At 47.0% G+C, this 14,379-nt stretch overlaps 1 protein-coding gene across 2 annotated transcripts in view; it reads right to left on the reverse strand.

Moving 5' to 3' along the window:
* Nucleotides 1–14,379, reverse strand: part of Arhgef3 (Rho guanine nucleotide exchange factor 3) — a 283,256-nt gene that overhangs the window by 226,249 nt on the left and 42,628 nt on the right. The window contains exon 2 of one of the 2 annotated variants that reach the window (XM_041662549.1): nucleotides 8,959–9,052. In XM_041662549.1, coding sequence (XP_041518483.1) covers nucleotides 8,959–9,002 — 44 coding nt within the window. In that variant the 5' untranslated portion in view covers nucleotides 9,003–9,052. Of the gene's footprint in view, nucleotides 1–768; nucleotides 872–8,958; nucleotides 9,053–14,379 lie in introns of those variants that run through there. The other variant, XM_041662551.1, reaches the window with a different exon arrangement.

A 14,379-nucleotide genomic window follows, 5' to 3' on the forward strand; every position in this document is an offset into this window, starting at 1 on the left:
ATCACACCTACGATGCACAGGTTCAACATGCTTGTTACAGCAGCCGCCTTCCTGCACCGTCCCAGGGATGCCTGTGCTCTTTCTCGAATGCTCAAGCCTCCTGAGACTTCCCTGCAGAGGTGAGGCAGTTCTCTGTGGGAAAGAAGACAGCAGCTGATTGAAGCTTAGCCTGAGGGGCCCCACAAGACGGCTCAGCTGGTAAAGGCACCCCCTGCCAAACCTGATAATGGGGTGTTTGATCCCCAGGACCTCGGTGGAGATAGCAGAAGGAGAACAAATTCCCAAATTCTCTTGATTTATGGTACTGCTCAGGGGCAAGGCCTCTCTGGTTCTATCTTTAACACCAGAACAGTTTTCCAAACTCACACCTAACTCACAACAGTGCCATAACACGACAGAACATCCCGGCCCGTGAGATTACGGCTCCAGCAGAGCGGCCCCTCCCTGCCCTTTAAACCAATCCACACAGCAATCACAGTATAAAAACTCAAGTGACAAAGTATAATAAAACCTATGACTGCCACATTGAAAACAAAATCTTCCCCACATGAAAAAGAGAAAAGGCTTTCATCATTCCACGCAGTGTGCCCATCATCCGTGCAGTTAGACCACCCTAAAGTAAAGCCAACCTTTGGCAATGCCGTGACAAGCCTTACCCTCATCAGACCCAGGAACCTCAGCGAGGTTGGGTTTAGCTGTCTGCGTGTTACCCTGACACAACTCAGTGAGTCCAGTGCTTGGATTGTAAGGTCGGAAAAGCTGATTTACCTCCAGAGCGACTGTTCCACTTCTGCTTGGCAGGAATTTTCTATCAGATTCCCCGGGAGGGAGAGTTACATGACGCACATGGCCTCCACTCGGAGTGGGCAGGTGTGTGACAAGGGCCACTGCCTGCTCCACCTGGGCAGGGGCTCCTGAGTATCACCTTTGCCAGGCGAGTGTGGGCCGGGCTCGAGCCCCTCAGACTCCCCTCTACCTGCCACCCTCCATGAGCTGAGCTCTCACTGTGAGAATGGGCAGGACGCTGCTGAAGCCCTTCCCAGCTTGTGTGTTTTGCTGTTTCCCAGGCTCACAGGCACACAGCAGGCAGACGGCACTTCCTAAGGAGGTTCGCACACCCAAGAATGCCTATGAAAACAGACAGAGCGACTCCACTAATCTCTCCGGGTCCCCATGCCTCCTCCAACCACCTCTTCATTTGACTACAGGCACCGTGAAGGCAAAGTCCTTGGCTGCTATGACGTCAGGAAGCCTGACAGTCTGTGGCAGGGACCTGAATTACTCAATGAAATCCTTGAAGATGAAGCAGAGGCTGGACACTTAAGACAGCTCCTCCTGGGCTCTGAGGTTGGCAGAAGAATGGTTTATGGGTGGATAACAGACTCGGGCCGTGTACTGTATCATTCTGTATGTCAATCGAGTGTGGACAAGGTTACCCCACTGAGTTCTCATTCCACCATTACCTCCTTTCATGGGCAGGCAGGGTGTACAGGGTGTCACAACCTAGAGACACCTGAGAAGAGGGACCCTCAGTTGAGGAATTACTGCGGTCAGACTGACCTCTGGCCATTCCTGTGAAGTTGTCTTAATTGACCATCGATGTGGAAGGACCCAACTCACTATGGGCAGCAGCATCCCTAAGTGAGTTAGTGTGAGCTATATACAAAAGCTTGCTGAGCAGGAGCCAGGGAGTAGGCCATAGGCAGTGTTTCTCCGCAGTCTCTGCTTCAGTTCCTGCCTGAGTCCCTGCCCTGCCTTCCAAAGTGCTACCTGAAATAAACCCTTTCCTCCCCGAGTTGGTTTTGGCCTTGGTGTTTCTCACAGGAACAGAGGGCAAACTAGGTCACAGATGGAGACAAAAAACTTCAGCAACGAGGCCAGAATCATCACCATCCCCGACACACTCCTGGCAGTGCCTTTGTCACTAGGCTGCCCAGAGAAAGGATAACGACCAGGAACTAAGAATATGACTACAAGCTCTCCTGATGGGATTAAATACACACCCCTGCATCTCAAATTATAGAACCTCATTCCTGGGACAGCCTCTTCAGTTACAGCCTATTCTGCAAAGAGGCTCTGAGCCTCCCTGTACAGAGGGGCTGCCTACAGAGGGTCAAAGACACTGCTTCCAATCTAAGACCTAGAATTACCGCTGCCTTTGTAGCAGGTACTTAGGAATCTATCTCCCTTTCCCATACAGTGGAGAATGATATATATTTCACTGCGTGGCTATGAGGTCTGGAGCATGAACACACACAGCCTCTCCAGAGGCTCCCGCTTCAGCAGAGGACAGATCATTTCTTTCCTGCATGGGAATCAGCTCCTAGGCTGTGGGGAAAGAAGAGGTGAGCAGAGCGTTTGTTTCTTAACAGATGCAAGCATGATTTCTATTCTTTTTTTTTTTTATTCTTTGAGATGAGGTCCTACAATGCCTTCATTATTCTCAAGCTCATGGGCTCAACGAATCTCCCTGTCTGAATCTCCTGAATGCTGGGTCTCCAGGTTCCACAGAACAGCTTTTAAAACACTGCTCTAACCCCTGCCTTTGGCAAGAACAAGGATAGACAAACTTTGATTTGATGAAAAACAATACAAGGAAAATTGGGCCTGAGGTTCAGAGCAGGATCTGGGTTCAAACAGCCCAGCCTTTGCCTTGGCCTTGACAGGCCTTGATTTCTCGTCTGTAAAAGGCATACATGTCTCAAGCCATGGTCACATGTTAGAAGAACTGAGGAGACCCTGAGTATCAGAAGTGATCTCTCCGACAGCTGACAGGAGCACAAACCTCTATTTAGAACCCTGCCACGCAACCTGATCTTTTAATAGGCTCTGACAAGGCTTGCAGGAAGGGCCTACTTAACTGAACTGAAGCCAGCACTGGCCAAACACATTTGGCAAAAGGTTGCATTTTTCCCTCCTGATGTTCCTATTACTGTAAGGGAAAAGTTGTTCTCTAAGTAGCTGCTTGGAGACGCTAAAGGGGTGAAGTATAGAGGTGAGGAGGAGAGGAGATGAGGAGAAGAAGGGAGGAGGGGAGGAGGGAGGGGAGGTGGAGAGGGGAGGAGGATAGAAGAGGTGGAGAGGAGGTGGAGAGGGGAGGAGGATAGAAGAGGTGGAGAGGAGGTGGAGAGGGGAGGTGAAAGGTGAAGTGTCTCACCGAAGGTCACGAACGCAGGAGTTCAGAACTCTTCGCTGTCACTTTCCAGACTGTGAAGGTCACCAGAAGTAGGGGAAGGTGAACAGGTCCCTCATAGCCCTTTAAGTAGTAAACAAAGAGCTAATAAAACCACTGAATGAAACAGCTCTGAGCTAATGAGAGATGGAAGTTGATAAGAGGACCAGGGAACAGAGGGTAGCCTACCGCAAGCAGGAAGAACAGCTGTGGGGTTCTAGTCTCCGAACTAGGAAAATCCCAATGTGGAATCAAGCCTCCTCCATGTAACTGCTTCCAGCCAACCCAGCCCACCAAAGCTGTCCCCAAGCCACGGGCACCACGTATCCAATGTAACCTGCCCACAGCTGATACAAGGGAGTGCCCCAGACTAGACACCAGGTCTCACTGCAGCACGGAGGCCCTTCCTTCCAGGAGAGGAATGCCTAACCGAGCCAGCACAAAGTCCAGTGGGCCCTGCGTCAACAACATGAGGCAGGATACCATGGTTAATGTCTGCTTGGTTCCTGAGACAAGGTCTTCATTTGTGGCCTGTTGGCCTAGAACTCACAAACCTCTTCTCTCGGGCTCCTGAGAGCCAGGGGTTAGAGTGGTGGCCCAGTGGTTAATAGACTTGCTGTTCTTGTAAAGCACCCAGGTTCAATTCCTAGCACCCACATGGCAGCTCACTGTACATGATGTCCACACATATATGCAGGCAAAGCATTCATACACATAAATTAAAAATAAATATGCTTTTAAATTCACCTGTACTGAATGTGTATGGACGGTTATGTTTTTAAGTATCCTGGGGTCTCACATATACTGCATGAGTGCTCCAGCTCTGAGAATATTTATAACCCCAGCCTTCTTTTTACTTTTTATTCTAAGTCAAGGCCTCAATAAGTGGACTACATGGGCCTTAAACTCCAAATGCAGTCCAGGGAGGCCTTGAATTTTAATCTGTGTGCAAGAAATGATTTAATAAATGCAGGAGGTTATCTGCATTCTTTGCACACAGCATGCTGTTTGCAAAATGTTGTGAAAAACAATATTAAAAAGTTCCAAGGCATAATGTAGAGGAAGACAAACATATTAATTTAAGCAGAGGGGGAAAAACTAGCCAGAAACAAACATAAGCTAAGGCCGAGTATTCGTAACTAATAAGACGTCTCTGTCTCATGATTTGGGAGACAGTTGGTGGCCCAAAAAAGTCTGGTTCAACTTAATGTAAGAGATTTGAGCATCTTTGAATGCTGATATTCATGAGGATCCTGGATCAACTCCCCCAGACAGCAAGCCACAACTAAACTGTAATAGTCAAGCCAGAGTGGACTTTTATTTTGAAGAAGCACATATAGCCTTCAAGTAGAAACTGACAAGGAAAGACATGCCTTTCTTTTGGGCATTTTCCTTTAATGCCAAAGCCTGCCTGGTAATGGTAATGAATTGATGGATGAATTAGTGAGTGAATGAATGAATAAGTGAATGATGAACGGGGCCTTTCCAGTTCCTCAGCATGACACAGGAAGGACTTGATAGGAAGGACAAGGATTTTCTCCTCAGAATTCCCTTTGCACCTGAGTTCCCTCAGAAATTCTGCATGTCTGACACCACTTCCCACTGCACAGCTGAGGAACTGGAGCACAAAGAAATAACTCTATCTGGTCGTAGTCACCGTGTGCAGCAGGAAACTTGGCTGCCTGAAGGTTTACCACATGGAAATCTGGGGTTCTTAGGCCCCTAGTGGACCAGGTGCCATCTAGAAGTGGAAGGAACCAGAAGTGATGGCCCAGCCACAAATACCGTGGGAATGGGTTTCTTCCAATAGTGTTGTTTGGTTGCAGGACAAAATGTCTGGAGGTTTCTGGAGCAGAGCTCTGCTCTACAGAGGACTGCGCTTGGGAAGGCCCTGTCCTCGAAACGTGGAGCTGGTTCCAAACCACACTGTGGTCCTACGCTGTGCTGGCTGATTTTAGGTCAACGACACAAGCTAGAGTCATGTGAGAGTTAACTGAGAAAAGGCCAGGAGATTGGGCTGTGGGCAAGCCTGCAGCACATTCTCTTAACTAGTGATTGACAGGGAAGGGACCAGCCCATGGCGGGTGGGGCCACCTCGAGGCTAGTGGTTCTGGGTTCTATAAGAAAACAGGTTGAGCAAGTCAATGGGCAGCGCCCTTCCACCCGCGTCCACATCAGCTCCGCCTCCAAGTTCCTGCTTTGCTTGACTTGCTGTCCTGACTTCCTTTGATGATGAACAGTCCTGTGGACGTGTAAGCCAAATAAATCCTTTCCTTCCCAAGTTGCTTTGGTCCTGGTGTTTCACCAGAGCTATAGTAACCCTAACTAAGAAAGGGGCTATATACAGCTATGCTCTCCACTAACTAATAAAAAAAACAGAGGCTTTCCACTGGCCATACTCATCATGTATGCGAATGCCCCTCACACGCGCCCCCCAACTCTCAGTTCTCTGAAAATGCCTCTCGTACCTACCTTGTGCTTCTAATACACTAATACTTAGTAATGTACAATAAATGTCCATGGAATGACTCAACAATTCATCGACCGATGGGCTAGTTCCCCTCAAGGGACTCTCAGATAATAAGCTCTTGATAATAATAACAAGAGGGACCAGGCTCCTGGGATCAACCAGTCCCACAAGAGGTAGTTGTGATGCTGTGGAAAGAGCCACAGTCAGCCAGACCCCAGGGGCCTGAGACCAACACATGCTTCTACGGCTTGAACTCCTATGGCTTGGACAACTATTTCCTCACTCTTAGACTGTCTGCTTAAACTGCAACAAGGAATGAGATATGATAAATCTAAAGCCTCTTCCCATGCCGAGTATTTTTTTTTTTAACTATGACGGGGGAGGTGTGCATCTGAGTGCAGGTGCCTGTAAAGGCCAAAGAAGGTGTCAGATCCTCTAGAATAAGAGTGACAGGTCACCGTGAGTCAACATTGGTGCTAGGAACTGGACTTGGGTCTTCTGCAAGCAGTGTGTGTTCATAACCATTAAGCCAGCTATCCAGCCCCTCAAATTTTATGTCTTTGAAATATGTAGGAAAGGGGAGCTTAGGGTGACAGCTGAAATTGCATTCTGCGAGTGTTTCTTTCATTTATATATTTACCTATTTATTTCTGTGGTATGGGATGGAACCTAGGCCTTCAAACATGCTAGGCAAGGCTGTACTGCTAAGATACATCCTCGGCCCTATCTGGATCCTCTTAATCTTTGAACGGGCTCTAAAATGAAACATTTCAAGACAAGAGTGTTGGGTTAGGTTTACCGAGGACAAACCAAACACTTCCTTCCCTCCACATCCAGGAGAAACATTTCTCCTAACACCATATATTCACTTCCCATGGCAAGGACGTTCAGCTTGGGAAATCCTTCCACGAGAGTATCTGGGTGAGCTTACTAATCACAAAAAGACCCAGAGCAGAGGTGCTGGGGGCACACCAAAGCCCTGGGCCATGTGCTGGAGTGGGACATCCCTACTCACTCTGAGAATAGTCGCAGATACAGAGCGACAACTGCAAACAGGGCAGGCTGGCTCCAATGTCACATCCCACAGGGGAGCTCAGCACTGAGCCTGTGCGGTTCACGGACTATCTAATGAGAGCACTGGCTAAGAGCTGAGTTTCCACGAGGAGACCAAATAGTTATGATTTTCCTTTTTGTTCCTCGGGCTGCTTTTAAGTAAAGTCTCTTCTGTCACCTACGACTACAAAACAGGGGAACAACACTACTCCTTCCTTCCAAAACCCTGTGAGAATTCAAGCAGAGGAGTAGAAAACCGGTGTAGAGTTGACACTCAGCAAACACTCAGCCTGCCGCCAGTGACGGCTCTAGATAAGCCCACCACAAGTCCGAAATCTAACCCTGGGCTTCAGAATCCTTCAGTGAGACAAAGGAGAGGCTGTGCTTCTGTACTGGGCAGACCCCTGGAACAGCAGCCTGGAGGCTTTGCAGAAGAGAAAGTAAAGTTTCATCTGCACCAGGGAAGATCCAGGACTGCCCAGGTGTGTAGGGGCCTGGGTCTCAGGAGAGGTTGCTGCTCCCTGTGAGGGCAGAAGTTTATGGGTATCAGTGGGAGATGAAACCAGGCAACAGTCCCAAGAAGATGAACCTTCCCAGAGGAAAGAAGAGAAGAAATTACAGCCCCAGAGAGGTATGCTGTTCACCTTGCTGACTGCAAAAATTCAAGGATAGATCTGAGCTTTGCAGGGGGTAGGCAGACAGGAAACCTGGTACCCAGCTGATTAGCCAAACTGTGTTCCCTAGACAGTGATCCTATCATTTTTATTAGACTCTTAAGTGTGTATGCAGGATGATTCAGCAACTCTTCTCCTTAGTAACCACCACAGAGAACCATTAGCTTGTGTGCCCAAAGGAAGACAGCCCAGCACACATCCCAGCAAAACCCAGAGCCAGTCTAAGCGCCATGAGCCAGCTCAGAAGTCGGTGAGATGGAGGCCCTCACACTTGCTGTGATGTGAAGAAGGAGAGTCACATAGGCTGTTGCCTCAAAAACATCACAGGATGCATCACTAAGTGTTTATAGGGTTGGAAAACAGGCCGGCCAGCACAACATGCACTTTTAAAAGAAGAAACGAGCGACTGAGGAGATGGCAGCCCACTTATAATCTCTACACATGGGAGGCTAAAACAGGATTCCCTGGAGCAATCTGGGGACTTGCTTGTGACTAGGTGAACCTGCAAGGTCTGGATTCAAATGAGAGACCCTGTCTCAATAGATAAGGCAGAGAGGGATCAAGGGAGACTCCTGACTTCAACCTCTGGCCTCCACATGTGCTTGTATATACACACACCACCAACAACAACAATAACAACAACAACACCATCACCACCATCATCACCACCAACACCACCAACACCATCACCATCACCACCATCATCACCACCACCACCACCACCACCACCATCACCACCAACAACAACAACAAAGGAGAAGGAATGAAAGAATGACTTCCTTCTATATATCTCGATAGCCAGAGAAAATTCTGGAAGGAAAATGGACATATTACACAAAGCATGAACACAACTGTATAGATAATAAGGAAGAACAGGAATGGATTCAGGACTGAAAATTAAACTTTTTTAATTGATAAAATTAAAAAGTTATTCTTAGGGCTGGAGAGATGGCTCAGAGGTTAAGAGCATTGCCTGCTCTTCCAAAGGTCCTGAGTTCAATTCCCAGCAACCACATGGTGGCTCACAACCATCTGTAATGGGGTCTGGTGCCCTCTTCTGGCCTGCAGGCATACACACATTGTATACATAATAAATAAATAAATATTTTTTTAAAAAAAAGTTATTCTTAAAAAAAAAAGAGGAAGTGAAAGAGGGAGGAAGAAATGGCATGAAAGAGCTCAGGTCCATCCCCGCTGGCTCTTGAGAGACCAGCCACTCATAAGCACCGTGTTCTGGGTGGTGGCACTGTGTTTGGGGATGAACACCCACAGCGTAGAACTGAGACACCGAATTTTACACCACATCGTTTCTGTGATCCCAGCTCTTCTGGGACTTAGAAATATTTCTTTGTATTTAACAATGGTTTCTCTCCTCTGGTGGAACAAGCTGGACACGGGAAAGGAGATGTGTTCCTGGAGGCAGAGGATCAAACCCAGAACCTGACGCATGCTAGGAAGACACTGTACCACCAAGCTCCTCACCTCGCCCCATGCAACCTCTGATCCTTCAGGGTTTCTATCAACCATATAGGCATGAAGGAATTTGACACATTGAACCATTGCATGACATTTTTTTCCTTAACTGTTACCTTTCCTTGTTTTCTTCCATCCCTCTATAAATGCACTGATTCATCACTGGGAAATTCTCTGCAGACTCAGCGTGCCAGGCCTAGATTTTCTTTCCTAAAAAGCAAAATGACCAAGGGAATGATTAGAACAAAGCACAATGACACAAATGTGTAAAAAACCCATAATGAAGCCAGCTAGTGATGGTGCATGCCTTTAATCCCAGCACTCTGAAGGCTGAGGCAGGCGGATCTCTGTGTTGGAGGCCAGCCTGGTCTACAGAGCGAGTTCCAGGACAGCCAGGGCTATAGAGAAACCCTGAGTCGAAAATAAAACAGAACAACAACAACAAAAAGAAAAAATAAAGCAAAACAAAAAAAAATCCACTCATTCTCTCTCTCACACGCACACTTAAATAATGAATTAAATGAGTAAAATGACAATTACACATACAAATGGTGTATTTCAGTAAAAACACACCAAGAGGGCCACATTAGAATATACCAAAGGCTACCCAGCATCCCTCACATCCATCCTCCTTTTTTCCACAATCCCAAGTTGAGCATCCCTAAATCAAAACATCCAAACTCTAAAATGTTCCAAAATCTGAGACTTTCTAAGCCCCAACGAGATCCCACAAGTAAAAAAATTCACAAAATTTGTTTAAAATATTGCATATAGCTAATAGGGTGCTATGTGCATAAGGTATAAATGAAAGTTAAATCCTATGTTTAGACTTGAGTCCCTTCTCCAAGATATCTCATTATAGATATGCAGATAGTTCTCAGTTTGAAAAAAAAATTAAAACATCCTGGTTTCCGACAAGGAATAATGTATCCTAGCTCTCAGGTATCCTAGGAGTATCTTCTATTTTGGTTTTTCAAGGCAGAGTTTCTCTATGTATCCCTGGTTGTCCTGGAACTCACTCTGTAGACCAGGTTGACCTTGAACTCACAGAGATCTGCCTGCCTCTGCCCCCTCCCCAGTACTAGGATTAAAGGTGTACGTCACTGCCACCGGGGCTCTTGCAGTATCTTCTATGAGACTCTTGAGCAGGGCACCAGGCACAGGAGGAGAAGCATATATGACGGCTAAAGTTATCACAAAATGACTCCTGAGAATGGTAAAGGTCCCCTAAATGCACATGATGCTCAGACCAAAGATCCTAGTTGAAGTCCTCAGCCGTAACAGAGGCTGGAAGGAGACAAAAGAAGAGCCAAAGAAGAGCTAAAGAGAATCAATCCAAGGTGCTTCTTAGGGTCCCTCCTCGTCTTCACTGTAGTAGCATCTGCCCCATAGGGAGCACGAGCCACACTCTTAGGTTCCTGGTTCAGCTGTGGCTGCTGCATTCCTCACCAAAAAAAAGGCTATGGTTAACATCACAGGACAGATTCCCTTCATAGGCATGCCGCTACCAAACTGCTACTTTGTTTGGTGTTCACACACACACACACACACACACACACACCAGTTACTACTCTAGAAAGCTATTCTTAGGGAGAATGTGTTGACTTTCAACTCAGGGCCTCCTAGACAAGGGTTGAAGGCGATTCTAGCCACCCATGGTTGATTAGGCCAACCACCGCTGTGGCAACCATCATGACCACTGAGCATTAAAGACCTGCTTGGCAGTGTCTCTGACCTATCATTCCCCATCTGCTCCATGTGGGCCTGGCCTTCTCCCAGGCTAAAGCACTATCTGCTTAACTCTGATCCAGGGGAGAAGGACCAGATTCCTGGGATGCCTGACCCCACCCAGAGAAAAGGGATAGAGCCAGTGTTAGGGAGATTCTCCAGCCCCTGCCTCCAATGCTGTTCTTTCATTTAACTTGCGGAGATCAAGCTATGAGCTATTTTTAGCATCTGGGTCCCTGTCTAGGGCCACTGATCTGGCTTCCATCAGAGCTAACTTCATCAGCTGCCGCGTGTACATTCTGGGGGTGGGGGTGGACATCCTGGGGGTGGGAGTGGGGCAGGAATAAGGAGTGCGTAAAATGCAGATCCTAGAAAAGGAGAGGGAAAAGAAGTGGGCTTGAGTAGAGAGCTCTGGGGGTGCCTTAGCAATGCAGTTGTAAAGCAGGGGGGAAGTATCAACGGTCCATATCTCAGACACTCTGTGGCTAGGATTGCCTCAGCGCAGCTCACTCCAGCCTGGAAGCCAAGGTGGCTCATTCCCAACCTCTTCTGCATGCAGCATAAGCACAGTTACTGCGGCTTGGAAGCCCATCTCTCCTCCCCAGTGAGCAGGAAATGGAACTCTCTTCACACTCACTGCCCTCAAGGACCTGTGAGAGGGCACCTGGGAGGAGAGGCTGGCTTGACCCAGCATTATAGCGGTGTATTATTCGTGTTGTAATCAATAAAGCTTGGCCGAAGGTCAGTGCAAAGCAGCCACACCAGCCAGCCACACAGGCCAGGCAGTGGTGGCACACACCTTTAATCCCAGCAGCCTCACTAGTCAGCCATAGAGGCCAGGCATTAGTGTTGCACGCCTCTCTAATCCCAGCACTAGAGAGGAATATAAGGCGGGATGAGATAGGAACTCACTCTCTTTCAGTCTGAAGAGTTCAAAGAGATAAGAGCTCTCTAGTGGCTTGGCTGATTTTGCTTTTCTGATCTTGAGGTTGAACCCCAATATCTGACTCTGAGATTTTATGATTCGTGATGCAATTGGCGCCCAACATTTGGGGTACGGATTCACAAACAAGCTGTTGGTGTGTGACTTTTTAGCCACTGGCACAGGCCAGAGCTACACATGGGGTTCCCACTAGAGATGCACATGGGGCTCCAGACCTACTCGGCTAGGCTTTCTTTTCTTTTTTCCCCAAGCCTCTGAGGGAGTTTGGGATTTTCCTGTTATAGCCTCTCTGAAACAGTCTCCAGCTGCCACCCAAACTCCAGAAGCCCCTGAGCCCCAAACCACAGCACTCATCTGTATTACCAGCTGGTTCTGCCTTCAGGCAGTTACCCCCCCCCAATAAAAAAACATCTTTTTTAGCTTTTTCCTAACAATCCCGTCAATCCTGCCCTCTCTCTCTCTCTCTCTCTCTCTCTCTCTCTCTCTCTCTCTCTGCACTATAGGTTGTGGGCTCTCCCTGAATACCCTTTACAGGCAGCTGGCAAACCAGGTGGCTACCATGAAATCCAGTACAGCTTTTACTATTCTACACAACAGCAATAAGCCTTATATCTTCTTCATAGAAAAATCTTATATCTTCTTCATAGAAAAATCTGTCAGATACTCTAGGCCTGTAGACTGAAGATGGATTGCAGAGAAACTTTAGGTGACTATCCAGAAGCCAGCTGTTTCTGTCATTTCTCACTTTTTTTTTTTTTGGAAGTTGCTTGCACACACTTCTGCTTACTCAGTTAATATTATTTCCTTCTTGGGTCTCTGGGAGAGTTGAGGACTAGATAGCTATAGTTTTCCTTGTTTACCAGATGCAGAAAGCAAGTTATGATAGAAAGTAAAGTAGGTATTTTTGGACTCACCAAGAATAGACAGATAATGTATTCATTCAGAGTATTTTCTCTGAATTTTTCAAATGCAAATGATTAGACATTGTTGATCTAGTTATTGGCTATATATTGTACATAGTTGTACTTACTGTATGTAGTTTTCTTATATTAGTTACAGCCTTCCTTCTTTATTTTAGACAAAAAAGGGGAAGTATAGCGGCATATTGTGTTTTAATAAATAAAGCTCACCTAAAGAAGACAACACAAAACAGCCACATTAGTCAGCCATACAGGACAGGCAGTGATTGCACGCACCTTTCATGCCAGCAGCCACACTAGTTAACCATGGATGTCAGGTGGTGGTGGTGTATGTCTTTAATCCCAACACTAGAGAGAAGTATAAGGCAGGATGAGACAGAAACTCCTTCTCTTTCAGTCTGATGATTTCAAAGATGTAAGAGCTCTCTAAGTGGTTTTTCTGATCTTCAGGTTGAACCCTAATATCTGTCTCTGGATTTTTATTATTCAGGCTGCACAGCATTGCAGAAAGTGTTCTATTTATTTGAGGGTCTCGTGTAACCTAAGCTGGTTTTCAGTTTGCTGTGTAGGTCATAGACCCATGAACTTCTGAACCTCTGGTCTGCAATTCCCAAGTGTTCTAGTGTATTACAGGTATACACACCAGCAAGTCATCTGGAAGCCATCACACGCCAGCTTGTCCCTAAGAGTAGGCAACAACTTCTACCACTTGTAGAAGTGCAACGATTTCCAGCACTGAGGGCTATCAAGGAATTCTCACACCAGCCCCAGAATGGAGGCACCGTTACTGCCTCACCTTAGGAATCAGAAAAGGGGGAGCTAGGAATGTTGGAATGCTGTTTGATGGTAGAGGATATACTTAGTACCCGTGAGATGAGCACTCCTGTTCCCCACCCCCCAAAAAATAAGAAATTGGTCATAAAGAAGATCTAGAAATGGTCACCCAGACTACAAATAATAAATTAAAAATAATGAGAAGGCATATGACCTTGGGAGTCTGCAATCCTCACCACTGTATTATATGTGTTACATATCTTGATCTTGAATGGATGGATGGATGGATGGATGGATGGATGGATGGACGAACGGACGGATGAATGAACACTGAGCCCAGGATTACCAACTCCTATAGAAGAAACTTATCCCATATGTCACTTCATGCCATTGTAATGAACTCAGCCACCACTGCCCGTCTTTGCCCATTGAAGATCTTAGGTCTCCCAGGCACCCACGCACAGCTCCCAAGGGAGCCAGGATCACAGACATTTACAGAGGACACATGCAGAGCTCCATGGTGCTGAGACCTGCTCCTGGACACAGCACCCAGATGGTGGCAGTTTTCATATTGATCAGTTGGCTACACAGCCTGGGCTTTCCCCCACCACTCGCCTTGGTCAATGAGATCCACACAAAGGTGACTGAGATCACGATTGCTCAAACTCTTCAGATCAACTGTGAGTTCATCATCAATCAATCAGCCAGCCCAGCCACTTCCTTGGAAGAGGAACTCTCATTCCCTGGGTAGAGACTGGCATGACCACACCCTCATTCCTGTCCTCAGCTGGCAGCAATGAGAACTTACTGGCATTTTCCGAACACCGGCCTCCCGTACACATGGCACCATTGTGTCCACTGGCTATGGAGTCCTACTGTCTTGTCATTTAAAAATGTTTACCCCCAGATGTCACAGAGTGCTGGGAAGAAGGGAAAGCAACTCCTATTGTTGCTCTGGGAGCACCTTGGGTGACTGTGGTAATTTCTAGTCACTGTGCGAGATGTGTTCCAGAATGTTCTCAGTAGTACTAATTTTCCATCCCTGTTGCAACACAATCTAAACAGCAAATGCATCCTTGCATGGGTCAGAAGGACTGCATCCCTTCCAGAAGCACTAGATGGGATGTCTTTCTCTTGCACTTCCTGGCTTTCAGAAGCTGCTCTGTCTCCTC

The sequence above is a fragment of the Microtus oregoni genome, unplaced genomic scaffold (genome assembly GCF_018167655.1).
Source record: "Microtus oregoni isolate MIOR12 unplaced genomic scaffold, Mior012 000013F_ref0000133, whole genome shotgun sequence".
Taxonomy (NCBI): domain Eukaryota; kingdom Metazoa; phylum Chordata; class Mammalia; order Rodentia; family Cricetidae; genus Microtus; species Microtus oregoni.